We start from the raw sequence: 16,865 nt of genomic DNA on the forward strand, positions 1-16,865 counted from the left end.
CTTGGTGAGGTAGCAGCTTCCTAAGGACACAGTTTAGCAGCAGAGGTGGAGGGCATGGCAGAGAATCGCTCTACTGATTCTGTTCTTCCCAATCTTTCTCTAACGGCTGATACTGGGGTCACAGCACTAAACTGATGTTCCGTGCTGGGGACACTCACCGTAGCATTCTGTATCTCGCCTTTAACCATCAGCATCATCAGGCCTCCCGGGGTTCTCAGAATTTGTCTGTTTCCATGATCCTCCTGTGAGTCTGGCAGGACAGTGGCTGGAACACTGGGCTTGGAAGCAGTACCAGGCAGCTTGTCGTTAAATAGAGTTTTCACAGCGTCAGCAAAGGCCTTAACAGCATTCTCAGTCACATCTACAAGACAAATCTCTTTCAAGGTGTGTTCCTCACACTCAAATTGGAAGTGCTCCTTGATGGCCAAGACAATGTTATCTGTACATTGGCTTATGGGAAAGCCAAAGAGACCAGCACTTATGGCAGGGATGGCGATGGACTGGTACTTGTGTTCTTCAGCCAAAAGCAGGCTTTCCTGCACAGCTCTCCTTAGCAGGTATGCACACTTCTGGGCCTTAGCCTTCTCCCACCTGGGTCCGACTGCGTGGATTATGTGGTCATAAGGAAGATTTCCAGCTTTAGAGATGATGGCACAGCCCGGGAGAATCTTGCCCTGGCTCTTCACTATCCGGTCACAGTCACTTTGGAGCTCAGGGCCCGCGGCTTTGGAGAGAGCAGCCGCAAGGCCCCCGAAGTGCTTGAGGTCCTCGTTGGCCGCATTGACCACTACTTCCACCGGAAACCGGGTCAGGTTGCCCTGCTGCACACTCAGTGACACCCCAGGGGACACATCCATCCTGAGGTAGCACTTCTGGCCATCACTTCCACCTCCCTCCTTCTCTTCATTCTCCTGAAGTTCAATAAAACAACCAAATTGCCTTTTCACCTCACTTTTATAAAACCGAGCTTTTTCCTGGAAGAAGTGTCTGACTCCTGGCTTGTCAATCTGGACACTTCTAACATAGACTGAGTCCCTGGCACGCTTGAGAAGGTTCATTCCCTCCCCAACTTGGCTCTTGGGGCCAGTTAGTAAAATGCTTTTTGGGTTACTTTCTGAATTAAATTGTACCTGCACATTCTTCGCCTTTAACTGGTGGCTCAATGCTTTCTTTTCTGATTTTAAATAATAAAAAACTAAGGAAGGCTTGACTTCAATTAACCCTTCGATGTCTGTGTGTTTTTCCAGGAAGTCAAACACAGAGTTGTAGACTAGGTTAACTTCTCTCACACAGCCTGCTATGATGACCTCAGCAGTGGTTTCTGAAGTTAACTCATGGATTATTACAGACTGTGAGGAAGAATTATAACACGTCTGCAAATGGCTGATGAGATCTTTCCATTTGCTGCCATCAAGAACTTTACTGTCTTCAACCTCTACACGCTTATAATTTAAAGCTTCCATCATTTGCTTTTCAGCTTTTGCTAGGACTTCAGAAGAACAGCTGGTTAAGAGAACAGTTGTAGACTGTAGCTCATACACTGCAAGAATTTTCTGTTCTATAAAAAGAGACCTGGAAAATTCCACAGAGTCTACCTGTTGTAAAAAATGGAAAACCTCAGAGGAAACCTGAATGTTCTTCTGGGACATGCTGAACACCTTTTCCTGGATTTCACACTTGGCTTTATACACATCTGCAGGGAGTCCTTTGAAGCACAGGTGCTGAGAGGTTTCATCATAAATCATTGCCATCTCTGGGAACTCGGTCTGGACACCCGCCAGTGTCCCACTTTGACACAACAGAGAATACTTTCCTGAGGAAAGGAGCAGTTTTTCCCTCAGACTTTGCTGCTCTCTTTTAAGTTTTTCAGTGGTACTTTCTATCAATTCCTTTATCTGTGGCTCAAAATCTTCTATATCCTCTGATCTCCCCACCAAGGTGACAAGCTCCATAACTGTATCAAACTCAATTGAAAGACGATCATCTTCTACACTGTTCTTTATGGCATCCCAGACAACTCCGTCCACCTTGAACGAGATAATCTTGTATTTGCACCTGAGGTCAGAGAACACTGTGGAAATGTCATGCTGCCAGGTTTTGATTTTTTTTCTTCCCTGATTGACCAGTGTGGCTGCAGGTCTGATGGTAACTTCCCCATTGATTTGGGACCAAGTCATCTCGCAGTGGAAATGTGCCATTTGATCATTTATCTCCTCAATCAGATGATTCCTTTTCTGGAAGAATTTCCATAAGGGATGATCCAGAGATTCTCTGAATGGTGCTGGAAGTTTAATCAGAGGCTTCTCCTTTCCATACAAAGCTGTGCCCAGTGAGGTGTAGTATGGGAACACAGAGAGCGGAATATTATTGAGTTTAACTTTCTTGGTCAAGATGGTGTCTAGGACTTAAGAGGAAAGAAATAAAATTTAAGCATATTGTGATGACAAAGTCTTTCCTATCACAGATAAAAATTCTAATGTTAATATGACAGTAAATTAAACATCAGGTCTCTCTTAAAGTAACCAAATAGAAATGGATATGGATAACGCAGCACAAATATCCCATGTTTATGGCTCAAACTTAGCAGGAAAGATCACTCTACATCGATGTTAAATAGACTGTTTTATGCTCCTCTGATATAACTTTATTTACCACCACTATGATATGAAATATTTAGAAGCTTGGTCACAACGCTGTAGACAATGTTTGTCTCCGTGTAGTGTTTTTGTTGTTCAAAATGAAGCTTATCTGTTGCCTAGTAAAAATTTAACTCCAGCTGGGCTGCCCAGTTAAGTATTCTGGATTTTCTGGAGCGATATCTCCTGAATCAACAACACTGACAATTCAGTTAGTAGCACACCAGATTCAATGGTATATAGCATAGAAGCCAACCAATCTTGACTAACAAAAACATTAACAAAGAACTTAACTTGCAACAACAGCTTAGTAACCTAGTCTGAGAACTAAGTCCTCACACTAGGACTGAATGTACCCATGGTGAGATAAAACAATTTCAAATAATTTTCTTCTAAGGAAAATGGGCTGGAGCGATAGCACAGTGGTAGGGCATTTGCCTTGCGTGCAGCCAGCCCGGCCAAGCTGGGTTTGATTCCTCCGCCACTCTCGGAGAGCCCAGCAAGCTACCAAGAGTATCTTGCCTGCACGGCAAAGCCTGGCTAGCTACCCACGGGTAATCAATATGCCAAACACAGTAACAACAAGTCTCAAAAAATGGAGACATTACTGGGCCCGCTCGAGCAAATTGATGATCAATGGGAGGACAGTGACAGTAAGGAAAATGTTTTTTATCATTCTATTAGAAATTTATTGGTAACAGGCAATGTAAAATAAATTACTATGGGCCTGCTATGGGGGCAAACTTGAAGGTTGGTTGGAACATAGGAGACAATGGTGGAGGAAAGGTGACAGTGGGATTGGTGTTGGAATACTGAATGCCTGTAACAAATCATCATGAACAATTTTGTAAACCACAGTGTTTAAGTGAAGTGGGGTGGGAGGAAAAAAATATAAAATATAGAAATAAACCAAAATGAGGCTTATATGGAAATGTCATGTGCAGACCCACAATTTTCAGTCTTAACGCATAACTTAGGTTTCACTGTTGTCTCTAAGAGCAGAAATAGGCGTCATGATAGTAAACCATGTGTCACGCTAGTCTAAGTGCTTCACCTATATTCAATTCATTGACTCTTGACAGTAACCTCTGATAAAAGAGGAACTATTATTCTTATCCTTTTCACATGGGATAAAACCAAGGATAGGAAAGTTTATATAAATTAAAATGTTTCACATAGATGTGAATATCTTCGGTAAGATTTAGATCAGTGTTCTTGTGATCCCAAACCATGTTATTTTCCCTCTACCAGTGGTTCCACAGCCTCTGGGAGACCCCTGCCATGGAAATCTGAGGGCATAATTTCTGACATTCTTCTTCCAGGACACTAAATCCCTCTTGCCAGTGTCACTAGGACCATCTCAGGGTATATTGTGTAAATGTTGTGTTGGCATGTACACCTCCTTGTGAAGGAGGGGAAGGATAGCTCTCTGCTATTCCAAATCACTGCTCATTTTGTATTTTTGTTGGACAGGTACAATGGATCCAATAACAAAAGGAACTAGAATTAATAGGTGACCACCTTGGGTTATCTCCAGCACTGCTGTGGGGTCCCTAGTGCTTCCCTGCACCACAGGCTGAACAGCACTGCAATGTCTGACCCTCACATTGAACCCTTTGATGAAGTGATTGTGTGCTGATGGAGTGGACCCAAGGCCTCTGAGCACTCCTTAGAAACATCCCTCCCCTGGTCCTCAAAAATCTGGATCGAGACATGCTTGGGGTGGGGCTGGAGTAAAAGTACACCATGTAGGGCACATAGCTGACCCAGGCTTGATCCCCAGCACCCTATATGGTCCCCTGAGCCCACCAGGAGTGATCTCTGAGTGCAGAGCCAAAGTAAGGCTGTGTTCAGGGACAGCCAGGTGTGCCCCTGCCTCCACAAAAAAAAAAAAGGTGGGTAAGGAGCCTTGCAGGAAGCTGACCCTCGTTCAATCCCCCAGCTCCACATATACATTCCTTACTACTCCCATGAGTGATCGCTGAGCACAGAATGAGGAGTAATACTCGAGCACAAATGAGGAGTAACCCTCGAGCACAGTCAGGCCTGGCTCCCCCCAAAAAAACAAACAAAAAAGACAAATCAGGCATGCTTGTGCAATAATGTCAAAAAAAAAACCCTTCACCTGTGGGTAATTAGCTCCCATAGAAGTAACCAGTGTCACAAAAAGAATGTGGGAAGGTGCATTCTGAGCAGAAGTCCGCACGTAAAGCTTCAGTTGCAAGACATGGTCTTATCCAGGCCTTAAACCAGTTTTATCCAGTTGCCACACACATAACGTTCACACTGTGGGTATCATTTATTCTTTTTTTAAAAAAATATGGAACGCTTCATGAATTTGCATGTCAACCTTGCAAAGGGGCCATGCTAATCTTCTCTGTATCATTCCGATTTTAGTGTACGTGCTGCCAAAGCGAGCACCATTTATTCTTCTATACCTCACAATGTTGCTAAGAGGAAAGTAGTAACATAAGCTATGACTTCAGAAAACAGTAGCATTGGTAGATTAAAGTAACTTGCACAAGATCACAGGGCTAGTAAGCACCATAGTCAATATGTGAACTTGCAGTTGCTGACCCAACAGCATGCCAAGTGTCACCTAATGTGCCTTAAAGTCCGAATTCTGTTTCTTTCATATGAGAAAGTGCAGCTGCATCTATCTGTGCTAGCTATGAAGCAGATTCAGTGAGAATCTATGGTATAATCACAGTAAAACTCTACATAAGAGTCCTTCCTTGAAGATTGTATAGATTATATTTTGTGAAGATGAATCAAATAATGTCGAAGGATGATGTCTTATATTTCTCAAACAATCTGCATAAAAACAATACTAAATAGTATTGCTAAAATCAAATTTTAATCCAGCTTTATCTATAGTATACCTCATTATTGATGCCTGCTTTAGTTCTGAAATGCTTTTTCTATTTTTTTTTTTTTAGAAAATAAAAAATTATTGGAAAATGAAAGAAAAAAAAAAGAATTCTCCCAGATGAGGAGAAACTTAGTTTCGGACTAAGTGCTCCAATATTCTATATGAAAAATTTAATGTGATAGGTGAAGAGGATATTGGAAAAATTGAGATGTTCAGAGCAATATTTTTGGGGGCCAAACTAGCCAGATTCAAATGCGGCCCCCATCATTTACTAACTAACATTAGTAAGATTATGTTACATCTCTGCACCCCTGTTTCCTCATTTTAAAAACAGATTACAAGGACATCTGTGTATCCTAGACCATTTAGAAGAGGGAATGAGTGTAAAGAGAAGGTGAGCTCAACAGTCAGATGGTGTAAGAGGGCAGGGCAAAGGGGACTCTTGGAGAGTTCCCTATATGTCTCATGGGGCCTTCGGTCTAACATAACCCTTAAAGCATTCCTATTAGCTACTAGGCACATGGACCAGACATTGTGGAGGTTACTCAGCTGTCTCATGCTACCCAACTGCTGGAACTGGCACTGCCATGGCAGGCTGGGAGGTTGACTTCTATGCTGGGGAACATTATGTTGCTCTATTCCAGGCTCTCAGATCAGACTGGTGGATATTTAAGGAACACATAACGGTAGTCTTCTTTTTTCCCTTTGCCCAAGAAAACTATGTCTTTGATTTCAGTTTATTCAAACATTCTTTCACTCTGGTTTTTCAACTTAAAAAGTTTCCCTTACTCTAGAAACTATCTTAAATGGATAGGATGCCACATGATCCTTTACTTACAGACACAGTGTTATTCTTCTGTTAGAGGGTCTTCTAGTTGCTACCCACTCAGCCTCTGACCATCAATGCAATCTTAAAGGTGACCTTGCACCTGCCTCAGAGAACTGGCAACCTCTATAAAACTCTCAGGTTCAGTGGAACAAGATTTGCACAGGATCATCACAAAGAACAATCAAACAATCATGAAGGCATCATGGATAATATAAAACTACCCCATGGATTTAATTTTTTTCCAATTAAAAACTGAGGCATTGTATTTACAATATTGCTCATAATAGGGTTTAAAGCATATAACATTCCAGCACCACTTCCTCCCCCAGAGTCTCCTTCCAATTTTCCCAGTCCTGTCATTCTCCACCATGGTAAATTAATTTTGTAAACCAGTACTCAGGTTCTGTTGCCTTTGGCCATTTGTTCTTCCCTTTTTGATGTTTCCTTTTATCCCACTTACTTGTTTCTGAATAACATTCACAGACAAGAAGAAACTTTACTGAAACAATGTGTGGTTTTGAGTACTTCTCTACCCAACTTGTTGAATAAGAATGTCTAATAAGTATCCAGCTAAAGCACTAATAATCTCTTTTTTGTAATACAAAATTTCAAATATTCTAAGAACTACTCATTTTTCAATCTAACACAGCTGGACACTCAAAAGGAAGTTACTTCATACCTATCAAAAACTTGACATTGCATCTTTAACATTATCAAACTCATTGCTAATCATAACTCAGATAGAGTTACTAATTATATTTACGATGATATATATAACTATAAATAAAAATAAAGCTATTAACTGCTACTCTTAACATCAGCTATAATCGTTAAACTTAACAAAATAGGAGACTAACACCCAAGAATGGCCGAGATTAGTACCAGGAATTTTACTCCATGACTTGGAGGCCAGCCACTCATGCTAGGGGAAAAGGGAGCTCAGATAGAGAAGGAACAACAAATAAAGGTGTTGGGAGGATCCTCCCAGGATGGGAGAAGCATGCTGAAAGTGGACTATAGACCAAACATGATCGTCACCCATTGCCTCTTTTGCAAACCACAACACCCAATAAGAGAGAGAACAAAAGAGAATGCCCTGCCACAGAGGCAGAGTGGGATGGGGGGATGGGGGGTGGGAGGGATACTGGGATCCGTGGTGGTGGGAAATGGGCACTGGTGGAGGGATGGGTATTTGATCATTGCATAATTGAAACCCAAGCACAAAAATCTGTAAGTCTACAACTGTACCTCATGATATCTAATAAAAATTTAAAAAAATTAAAAAAATAAAATAAAATATTTGTAATAATAAAAAAATGGTTAAATTTATACCATGTAATATGAACAAAACCAAGCTAAAGATATTACCTTCTTTGTTAAAAAATTCAATCAGAGCTGAACTTTCTTCAGGAAAACATTCAATCCTTAAAACTCTTCCCCCTCCAATCTGAGGATTTTCAAATAATTTTTTTAAATTCTGCTCATCCACACCAGGTGGCAAGTTTTCAACCCTGATTGTTTTTGTTACTTCCAGAAGCCGTGGACAAAGGTTTCTCACTGCACGGTGGTTGGCACAATCATCAACAAATTTCATGATATCTACAAATAAAAACAAATTAATAAATAAGAAAATCATGACTACATCTTTATAATACACAGAAGAAAATGAAGATTAGCTGAGATCATAATGAAAGCTAAACCACAAATTTAAGGTGCTAGATTTTAATTCCTACATGAGAATTTACATGCCTTAAAAACTGTTTTATTTTTTCATGAGAAATGGGCAAGTTTTTCCTGCCACCAATCCCAGCCCTCCCCAACCTCGAGTGATTTCTCTACAAGTATTCTCATTTCCCTGAGTGTTTGCTCTACAACACAGATATTCTCATTTCTGCCCTTCTCAAGTGTTGTCACGGTTCCCCATTACTGACAGGCATGATTTTATACTCTTGGGTTAGGTTTACAATGTATGTGGCTGATTGACTTCCAACCAAATCCCAAGCTTCATCTCTGAGTATTTTCTGTCTTTCCTTTTAGTTTCCACGTTGTCGCAAAACTTAGAATATACCGAAAACCCCTTCTCATTTTCCTTGCATATACAATATCCTGGGCTGGAGCGATAGCTCAGCGGGTATGGCGTTTGCCTTGCACACAGCCTACCTGGGTTCAATTCCTCTGTCCCTCTTGGAGAGCCTAGCAAGCTACCGAGAGTATCCTGCCCACACAGCAGGTCCTGGCAAGCTCCTCGTGACGAATTCGATATGCCAAAAACAGTAACAACAAGTCTCACAATGGAGACATTACTGGTGCCCACTCGAGCAAATCAATGAACAACGGGAGGATACAGTGCTATACAATATCCTGTGACAAAAATGCTGTTTTCATTTTTTTATTGTCTTATTCTACCTTTAGGATTCAATCCAATTATCTCTTTCAAATGGATAAATACTGATGATGGGTCCATGAAGCTTCAGCACAGAATTTGCTAGAATGTGTACATCAGAGATGAATGTAATACACCTTGCAAAATCAGTATTCTGCAGAGAAGAAAGTTTGGAAAGTAAACAAATTGCCTTTCTCTGAGTGGAGGTGGGTGGCCTAGACTAGGAATCAGTCAAGGCTTCCCAGGTAAGTGGGCCTAGGATTCCAAGGATTAGAGGAATTTTCAGAAAAGATCAGGGAAGGAAACATTTCCAGCAGAGGAGACATCACTGGTATGAAGAAGCACATACTGGGGAATTGGTGTTGCTAGAGACTTAACACTACAGAAGAGAGTGACAAAACCTAGAGTCTTGTTGGGCCCCTCTGCTCCTACCCTGATGTCGCCTTTTCAGATCTCAGGAAGTAGTTCCTCCTCTTTCATCTTTTCCATTTATTTCCACATGAGCTTCTCGGGCTTAGGAACCAGGGACAATTAATCTCTGTACTCACAGCCTCCTGACAAGTGACTGGTGATAGCAGTAGTTCAAGATTTCTCATCAATAAACAAAATCAAGTCCATATAGGTTAACAGTAAGTTATTTATAAGATACATTTGAAAAAAGTATATCTCCCCTTTTAAAGGATGATACCTTACCTTGTGTCAGTTTTCTGTGAAGAGTTTTCAAACATTATATCACTAAATTCTCACAGAAACTGGATTAGGTAGGTATTAGAATCCCCATTTTACAGATGAGGAAAGGGAAGTCCACGGGGGTAGACCTACTCATATAGTTAGTTACAGACAGAACAGAACATTGACTCTATAACTGAACTCATAATCATTCCATTGGACAATCAGGACCAGGAATTGGAAAATGTTCTCGTCTCTTCAGAAACAAGTCTTCTAAACTCAGCTACTATCTGTGGACTCTCCACAATGACCTAAAGAACACTCATTTTCTGCATGGCACACTGTTACTCATCCTGTATATGGAATATAAGCCCCAAGGAGCACAGGTATAGAAATGAGCTGCCTGGATTCAAATTCAGTTGTTCCATTTATTAGCTTCTTTCTGCCTCTGGTTGCTCCATTGCAAAATGGGGGGTGGGGAGGAGATAATAATAACAATAATAAATTAAGAATTTAGAGAAATAAACACAGATAAGAGCTTAATGTGGTACAAAGCTCATAGTAAATACTATATGAGTGCTTGTTATTACTATTAATACTGTGTAAGTCTAGTTTGGTAACCAGTCAATATTGACTTTCTTCAAATAAAACACATGAGAAAATGTTGACTCCTCAGTTGGAATCAATTTAATAACCATAGAGTTTAGTTACTGTTTGAGTGTGTTAGCTTATCTTGTATGGGGGGATGAGGCTGGGGTGGGGGTGGGGAGTGTCATACCCTGTGGTGCTCAGTGGTTACTCCTGGCTAGTCACCCAGGAATTATTCTCCAGCAGTGCTTGGGGAATCATATGGAGTATTGGGGATCACACCTGGGCTGGCTGAATGCAAGCAAAGTGCCCTTCCTGCTAAAATATTGCTTTGACCCAGTGCATTATCATTCTGCCTCACTTCTAAAACACTAGTATAACTCAGTGGGTAGAATGCTTATCTTGCATATGGCTGATGTGGGTTTTATTCCTGGTACTCCACATGGTTCCGAGTCCACCATGGGTGGCTCCTGAGCACAGAGCCAAGAGTAACCCCTGAGAACCACCAGTTGTGTCCCCCCCCCAAAAAAAATGAGTACAATAACAGTCAATTTAGTTAACATAGCAGAACTTGATCTTTTTTATTTTAATACCAATTTGATCCTTTTAGCACTGTCCTCCCGTTGTTCATTGATTTGCTCGAATGGGCCCAGTAACATCTCCGTTGTGAGGGTTGTTGTTACTGCGTTTGGCATAGCGAATATGTCATGAGTAGCTTGCCTGCCAGGCTTTGCTGTATGGGCGAGATACTCTTGGTAGCAAGAGGGGTGGAGGAATCGAACCTGGGCCAATCAGGTAGGCCCTGTGCAAGGCAAACACCCTACCTGCTATGCTATTGCTCCAGCCCTTGATCCTTTTAAATATTAAAATTATATTGACTTAGGATTTTCTATAAATAGCCACTAAATGAGTCAGACTCTCTGCATGTCACAAATTCCCAAATATGGTACAAAGAAAACTTGCACATGAATTGTCATTCTGTCTTACCTATGTGTTTTTGAAAGGTCACTACGGCAACTTCAAAATCTCGTATTACTTCTATTTCAAAGTCATCACTGGACAATCCACTTACATTCTCCACTAACAAGGTCAACATCATATCATCAACCGTGGTACTGAGATTTTCAAATGCAACCAAAGGTGAAACAGGTTCTTTTGTAGTATCTTCAATGTTTTCTGATCTTTTATTGACATAGTGGATTGTATCAGTTTCTTCTGACATGTCTGATTATCCAGGAACAAAAGAATTAAATGATATTATATTTATCTATGAAAGTCTTATCAAAGTGTTTTCAAGAACAGGGTGATGATATCTTAAGTACCATCTTGAATAAAAGTAAAATTTCCCAGTCAAGGACACCTTACCTGGTTGTTTGACAAGGTCTTCAGACTTGGGTTCCTGAAACCCAAACACAAAAGTTTCAATAAGAAGTCATTGATTATTTCTTTCCCTGAGAAAAATGTCTCTGATACTTTTTCTGTGCATGCCCAATATCAAAAAGAAAGTGTTCCCTCATTCATTGTTCCAAATACCTTTCCTATCACCACCCCTCCTTCACATTGTTGGTTGCTTTTCTCACCCCTATTCAATTTATACTTCTTATTCATTCCATTTTTCTTAATGGGATTCCATCCTACACACCTTGTGAGAAGCTCCTCTCCTTTACTTACCTGTGTTGGAAGTGTCCCATCACCAAAATCATTGGCTTCATTTGTGGTTGGGGGCAAGCTGAGGGTTAACTTAAATGGTCCATTTCCTGACCACTGCAACTCATGGTTCTCTCTCTCCAGAACTCTCTTCCGAACTAAAATTTTAAAACAGTTAATCAGTATTTACTTACAAAGATTTCCATGACTGTCATAGGCATCAGATCATTAATGATTGAGTCCATTTTCAGCAAAAGATATGTACAATGAAAACAGCAGAAGCATAGGGGCTGGAGTTGTAGCTGAAGTATAGATCACTTTCCTGAAATCAAAACCCCTAGGTTTGATCCCAGCACTAAACAGTCTCCATTCACAGTTGGGTGTGGCCCTGGCAGCCCTAGAGCACCTCCAACTGTGGAATTGTTACAAAAAATTGACCAAGAAATATTTGAGAAGTAGGAGGTACCCTGTTTATTTGTGCTCATGGACTCTGTGAGGCTATTGTCAAAAAGGAGCAAGCCCAGAGTGGAGTTCATGTGAGTTTTTATATGCTAGTTACAAGCTACATTGCTTCTTGGGGTGAACAATTTTCATTTAACATACACAATGGTTGCTAACATATAGTGTTTGGTATAATCAGTGATTAAAATAATTCATTCCAGGCTCCACATAACATTTACTATTGCTTCTGCTTTCCAGTTTCTGCTGATGCAACCTTATAATACTTTTTCACTTCTCCTGTTCTTGTCTTAACTCTGTGGTTTATCACCTATTTATCTTTGCTCAGTTCCGAAAATGGGACACTAAGAGGTTATGCTCCTAATTTCTGCTTTGGAATGGCTATGAATTCAGTGCACGACCAGAGGTGAGCCTTTATTTTTGGAGAGGTGGTACAGTTTCAAGACTTGGACTTGCCAACTAGATGAGCTGATTAAGGTCTCAATGTCTTTATTGGCTGGAACTGCCAGTATCTTTGGGATCAGAGAAACTGTGTATCAACACAACAAGAGTGTGTGACTACCAATGAGGACTGTAATTAAAGATATGCTAGCCATAAAGTCAGGTTTGCAATCCCAAGGGAATTCCTGTATGAGCAGCAGAGACCACTGATTTCTATATGCCCCTCTAAATGTATTTATCCTACCATATGGAAACAACTTAAATTACTGATAGATGATTGGTAAAAGATGTGGTATCTATATAATTTGGAATTCTATTCAACTACAAAAAAGGATAAAATTCTAACATTTTTCAGTGAACTGATGCAATTTCAGTGAATTATACAATGCATAGTAAGTCAGAAGGAGAAAGACAAAGATCAGATGACTTTCCCTACATATGGAACAAATGGAAACAAAGTTGATGAACAAAGAAAATTATTATAATCTAGTGGACTTTGACAAAAAGAAAAAGCAACTCCAGAAGGGGATTTTCTGGGTGATGAGAACAGCAATTCCAGAAGGGGATTTTCTGGGTGATGAGAACAGAGGTGGAAGGATGCAAGGGTTACTGTTGTTTTCTTTTACTTCAAAACAAAATAACAAAAAATTTTTAAATAGCCTTAAAAGGAGGGGACACACACACACACCACTTTCTTTATCTAAGGGGAACAATAACTTCAATGACTGAAAATTTATTCTCAAAAGTTAGGAACCAGAGAGACAGTGCACCTGCATATTTAAAGTGTTGGGAAAAAAGAAACTATCCACCTAGAATTCCACATTTGGTGAAAAAACCTTCAGGAATGAAAGCAAATAAATACATTTTCAATAAGAAGATTTGGAGACTTTTTCATAGTCTTTTATTTCATGGCCTGTGAGGAGGGCACTGGCTGCCCACAGGCTCCTGAGGGCTGTCCTCAGCCAGACTGAGCACTGAAGACTAGGAAATCTCTGAAACAAGAAAATACCTTTGTTTGGCAGACATACTTCTTGGAGCTGTGGACTTTGTGCTGCAATCTCTTTAATTCCCTAGACTTTGAGCCCTGTCCAGACCTCCAAATGTGTCATATAAGATTGCGTATGTATGGAAAGTCATAACTATTTTAAGAGAGCAGATGGCTGCAATTCCAGTAAGTGACCTTAGGTGGGAACGAAAAGGTGGGTCTGAGAGGAGGAGCTGAACTCTGATGGCAGCCCCTTGCTGTGGATACATTTTCCTCCTCTCTAAACACCCATGTTTAGGTTAAGAGGTTGATGCTTTCCCCCACCATGAAAAGTCCGGTAAGAATCAGGAGACAAATTGTGGCTAGAAAGAGTGATGAATGCACAGGGCTAAACCAGGGCTTCAAGACCTTAGTCGGAAGCTTGCCACTGTGCAGGGTTGGTGGGGGCATATTAGGGAAGGGAAATTGAGGAAAATTGAGGAGGGGCAATGTGCCTGCCACAGAACCAGGCTGGGGGTAGGGCGGGGAAAAACTGGGATGTTGGTGGAAAGTATTGGACAGTGCTGAAGGGATTGGTGTTGGAACATTGTATACCTAAAACTCAATCACAAATATCTTTGTAGCTTTGTAATTCAATATTTTTTCTTTAAATCTTATGTCAGTTTTCATTGAGCTTTTCAGAAATTCAGTAGCTCTAAGACAGAGTTTCCTATCAGTCTCTGCTTCTAGCACTGGTTTCCACACACATGTGGTCGGGCTCACTACCACTAGGCGAACGCAGGGATAAAGTCCTGCCCTACTCTGAGCCTCACCTGTGGAGGACGCTCAGTGGTGGGGAGGGCGGAGGGCCTCCGTGCAGGAGAGAACCATGACCTGGGCAGCAGCAGAGGCCTTCTCTGTCAGAAGTTCCCCCAACTTGCTACTTATTGATCCCTCTGGGTGGAAGCTAAACTGGAAAAGAGATTTTTCCACCCTCTCAGAACTCGGAACAGGAAAGTTACAAGTGTGTGCTGTGAGGATAACATGAAGGGGTCACTGGAGCAGCCTGGGGGGCTGCCTAGGAGGAAAGGGAGGTGGGCTGGGAGCTGTGAAGAAAGGTCAGAGGGAGAGTGAACTCAGTTCTGCTTTGAGGACTCCTCTCCCTGACTGTGGGTTGTATCATTATTTCCCTTCCACTCACTCCCCAACATGCAAAGGGGTTTCTCCAACTTGAGTGCATCAGGGTGCTGGTTAAAAGTGTACTTTCCTACCTCCACCCTGGGACCCCAAGGTCTGTGTCTGTTCACCCTGCTGTCAGTCAGATACACGGGCTCCATGGCCCTCAAGAGGCTTTGCCCTGAGGACAATGGGAGTGTACAAAGACGGAAGTGCCCAGGAACAGGGTTTGTGCTGATATCCACAGTAGGGAAATGACTCACACAGCACTGCTGTCTCTGGACTTTCCTGGGTGAGATCAATTCCGGGAGAACTTTTGTTCTATTTCTTTTATGTATTTGAGTTTCCAGATTGAACCCAGAGCCTCAAACGTGGCAGCCATGAGACCCGTTCTCTCTACCTTCACACCCAGGACCCCGACTTTGTCTCCACACGGCTCTGGGCCAAGCAGGTCTCTTGTCCTCTACTCAGTGGCCTCCAAACTTCTCTGGGCACTGAGTTCCTGTTTCAGTTTCATTTCCCTGTTTCAGTCCTACCTAGAACATTCCATGTAAGTTTCATTGTGGTTCTTCTGACCAGGAGATTCTCTAACTGCAGGACATGGCGGCAGGGTCAGTGGTTTCCACAAGCCTAACCAGGAGATCCCACTGGAACACGGCTGCTCTGGGAGCAGCTGTCCCTGAGCCCAGGCTGACCCGGCAGGACCCTGACCAAGGGGAAAGTGGTGGGTGTTGCTTTTTCCCTTCCCAAAGCACAGCAACTGCACACGGGAGGGAGCTCCTCCTTCCACCCACCTAAAATTCACAGTCAAGGACTCTGCCTCCCCTCTCTCCAGCGGAGCAGTGACTGTCCTTTAGGGTTAGGTACAGGTCCAGAACAGTGCACAAACGCGGATCTTCACCCCACACTTGTCTGGCACTGCTCAAGTTGCCACTTTGTCTTCCCTTGGAATACAGATTGAGTCTCTTAAAAGCTGTGATGGCCACTGTCCGTCCCAGCAGAAATCAGTGTGTCTCTCCCCCTCCCCCCACCCCCCCCCCCCACACTGAAAACACTCAGTTCCCTAAAGTGGATTCCCATCGGTCTCTCTCCTGCCACTGTGGGTAAAGTGTATAGGAGTAGGTATTATAAACCCCATCTTGTTGTCCACAGAATTTCTAGATCTTTCTCTCACCCCTTGCTCTTCCTTTCTCCTAATATTAAGAAATGTTTGTGTAAATGATGTGTTTGTGCTAATTGATGAGTCAATCAGAAACGAGAGAAAAGGACAGGCAATAGATGCAGTTTCAGATACTGTCACACAGACAACAGATTGAACAGAGCCCTGCAGTGGAGGTTTCTGCACAGGCTGGTGTCCCCAGAGCCTCAGCAGGATGCTGCTCTCTGCCCCTTTCTGCTGCCTGCTGCTTCCAAAGCCCTTTCTAAACTCCATGCCCCAGAGTAAGGTGGGTTTTGGGAACAAGTCCACCATCTACTTTCTCGGTGAAGGCATCTGAGTAAAACTGTTTTATTCCTACTATTTCGTTTCTTGTGAACACCAGCCTGGCCTCAGGTTCCAGAACCCTAACCATGGTTCCACAGCACCGTTTCATTCTCTTTGTCATTCAAGCCAGGACTGGGATCTCCACCAAACTTTTCTCAGCGTAATGTACCCCAACAACTTCACCAGGAGGAAGGCATCATCCAGTGTTTTGTTCGAGTGTCTGCCTGCACCCAGTGATACTTAGGGCTCACTCTTGGCTCTGTGAGCAGGGATCACCCCTGGATGGACCAGGGGACCATAGAGGTGCCAGAGATAGAACCTGGGTCAGCCGTGCGCAAGGCAAGCCCCTACCCGCCGTACTATCGCTCCGATCCAGTTCTGTTCTGTTCTTAATAAAAGGACCCCCACTTCTACATCTGATAAAATGTCCCAAGATCTTTTCCTTCTTACCTAACAAGTGCAAATTCTATTCTATTGCCTACCAGCATGAGCGCCAGCGAGCGCTCTTCTCACGCCAGCCTGGAGGTACTGCCCCCAGCACTAGCCCCAGACCACCACCATCACCACCTCCGCTCAGTCGCCCCCCTGCCCTGTCCACTCCCTTCCCGGCTGCCTTAACTGACCTCTCCCTCTGCAATAGTTTGCATGAAATTTTCCCAGGAAGTCTCTCCCCGCTTAAGGTCGCCGTAACCCCCGCAGCCCTCGAGCTCGCGTTCAG

The 16,865-nt window shown here is 42.5% G+C and overlaps 1 protein-coding gene and 1 non-coding gene across 2 annotated transcripts in view; both read right to left on the bottom strand.

Annotated features, from left to right (window-relative positions):
- LOC130035171 (protein mono-ADP-ribosyltransferase PARP14-like) overlaps positions 1 to 16,865 on the bottom strand; it is a 62,903-nt gene that overhangs the window by 45,465 nt on the left and 573 nt on the right. Inside the window, exons 2-6 of the mRNA XM_056126709.1 lie at positions 11,649 to 11,782; positions 11,343 to 11,376; positions 10,965 to 11,201; positions 7,706 to 7,936; positions 159 to 2,404 (exon numbers count right to left, since the gene is read on the bottom strand). Coding sequence (XP_055982684.1) covers positions 159 to 2,404; positions 7,706 to 7,936; positions 10,965 to 11,201; positions 11,343 to 11,376; positions 11,649 to 11,782 — 2,882 coding nt within the window. The remainder of the gene's footprint in view (positions 1 to 158; positions 2,405 to 7,705; positions 7,937 to 10,964; positions 11,202 to 11,342; positions 11,377 to 11,648; positions 11,783 to 16,865) is intronic.
- LOC130036257 (U6 spliceosomal RNA) lies at positions 4,951 to 5,057 on the bottom strand. The gene has a single exon (XR_008794310.1). It is a non-coding gene; the product is annotated as a U6 spliceosomal RNA (small nuclear RNA).

Source organism: Sorex fumeus, unplaced genomic scaffold (genome assembly GCF_029834395.1).
Source record: "Sorex fumeus unplaced genomic scaffold, SorFum_2.1 ptg000063l, whole genome shotgun sequence".
In the NCBI taxonomy this organism is placed as follows: Eukaryota; Metazoa; Chordata; class Mammalia; order Eulipotyphla; family Soricidae; genus Sorex; species Sorex fumeus.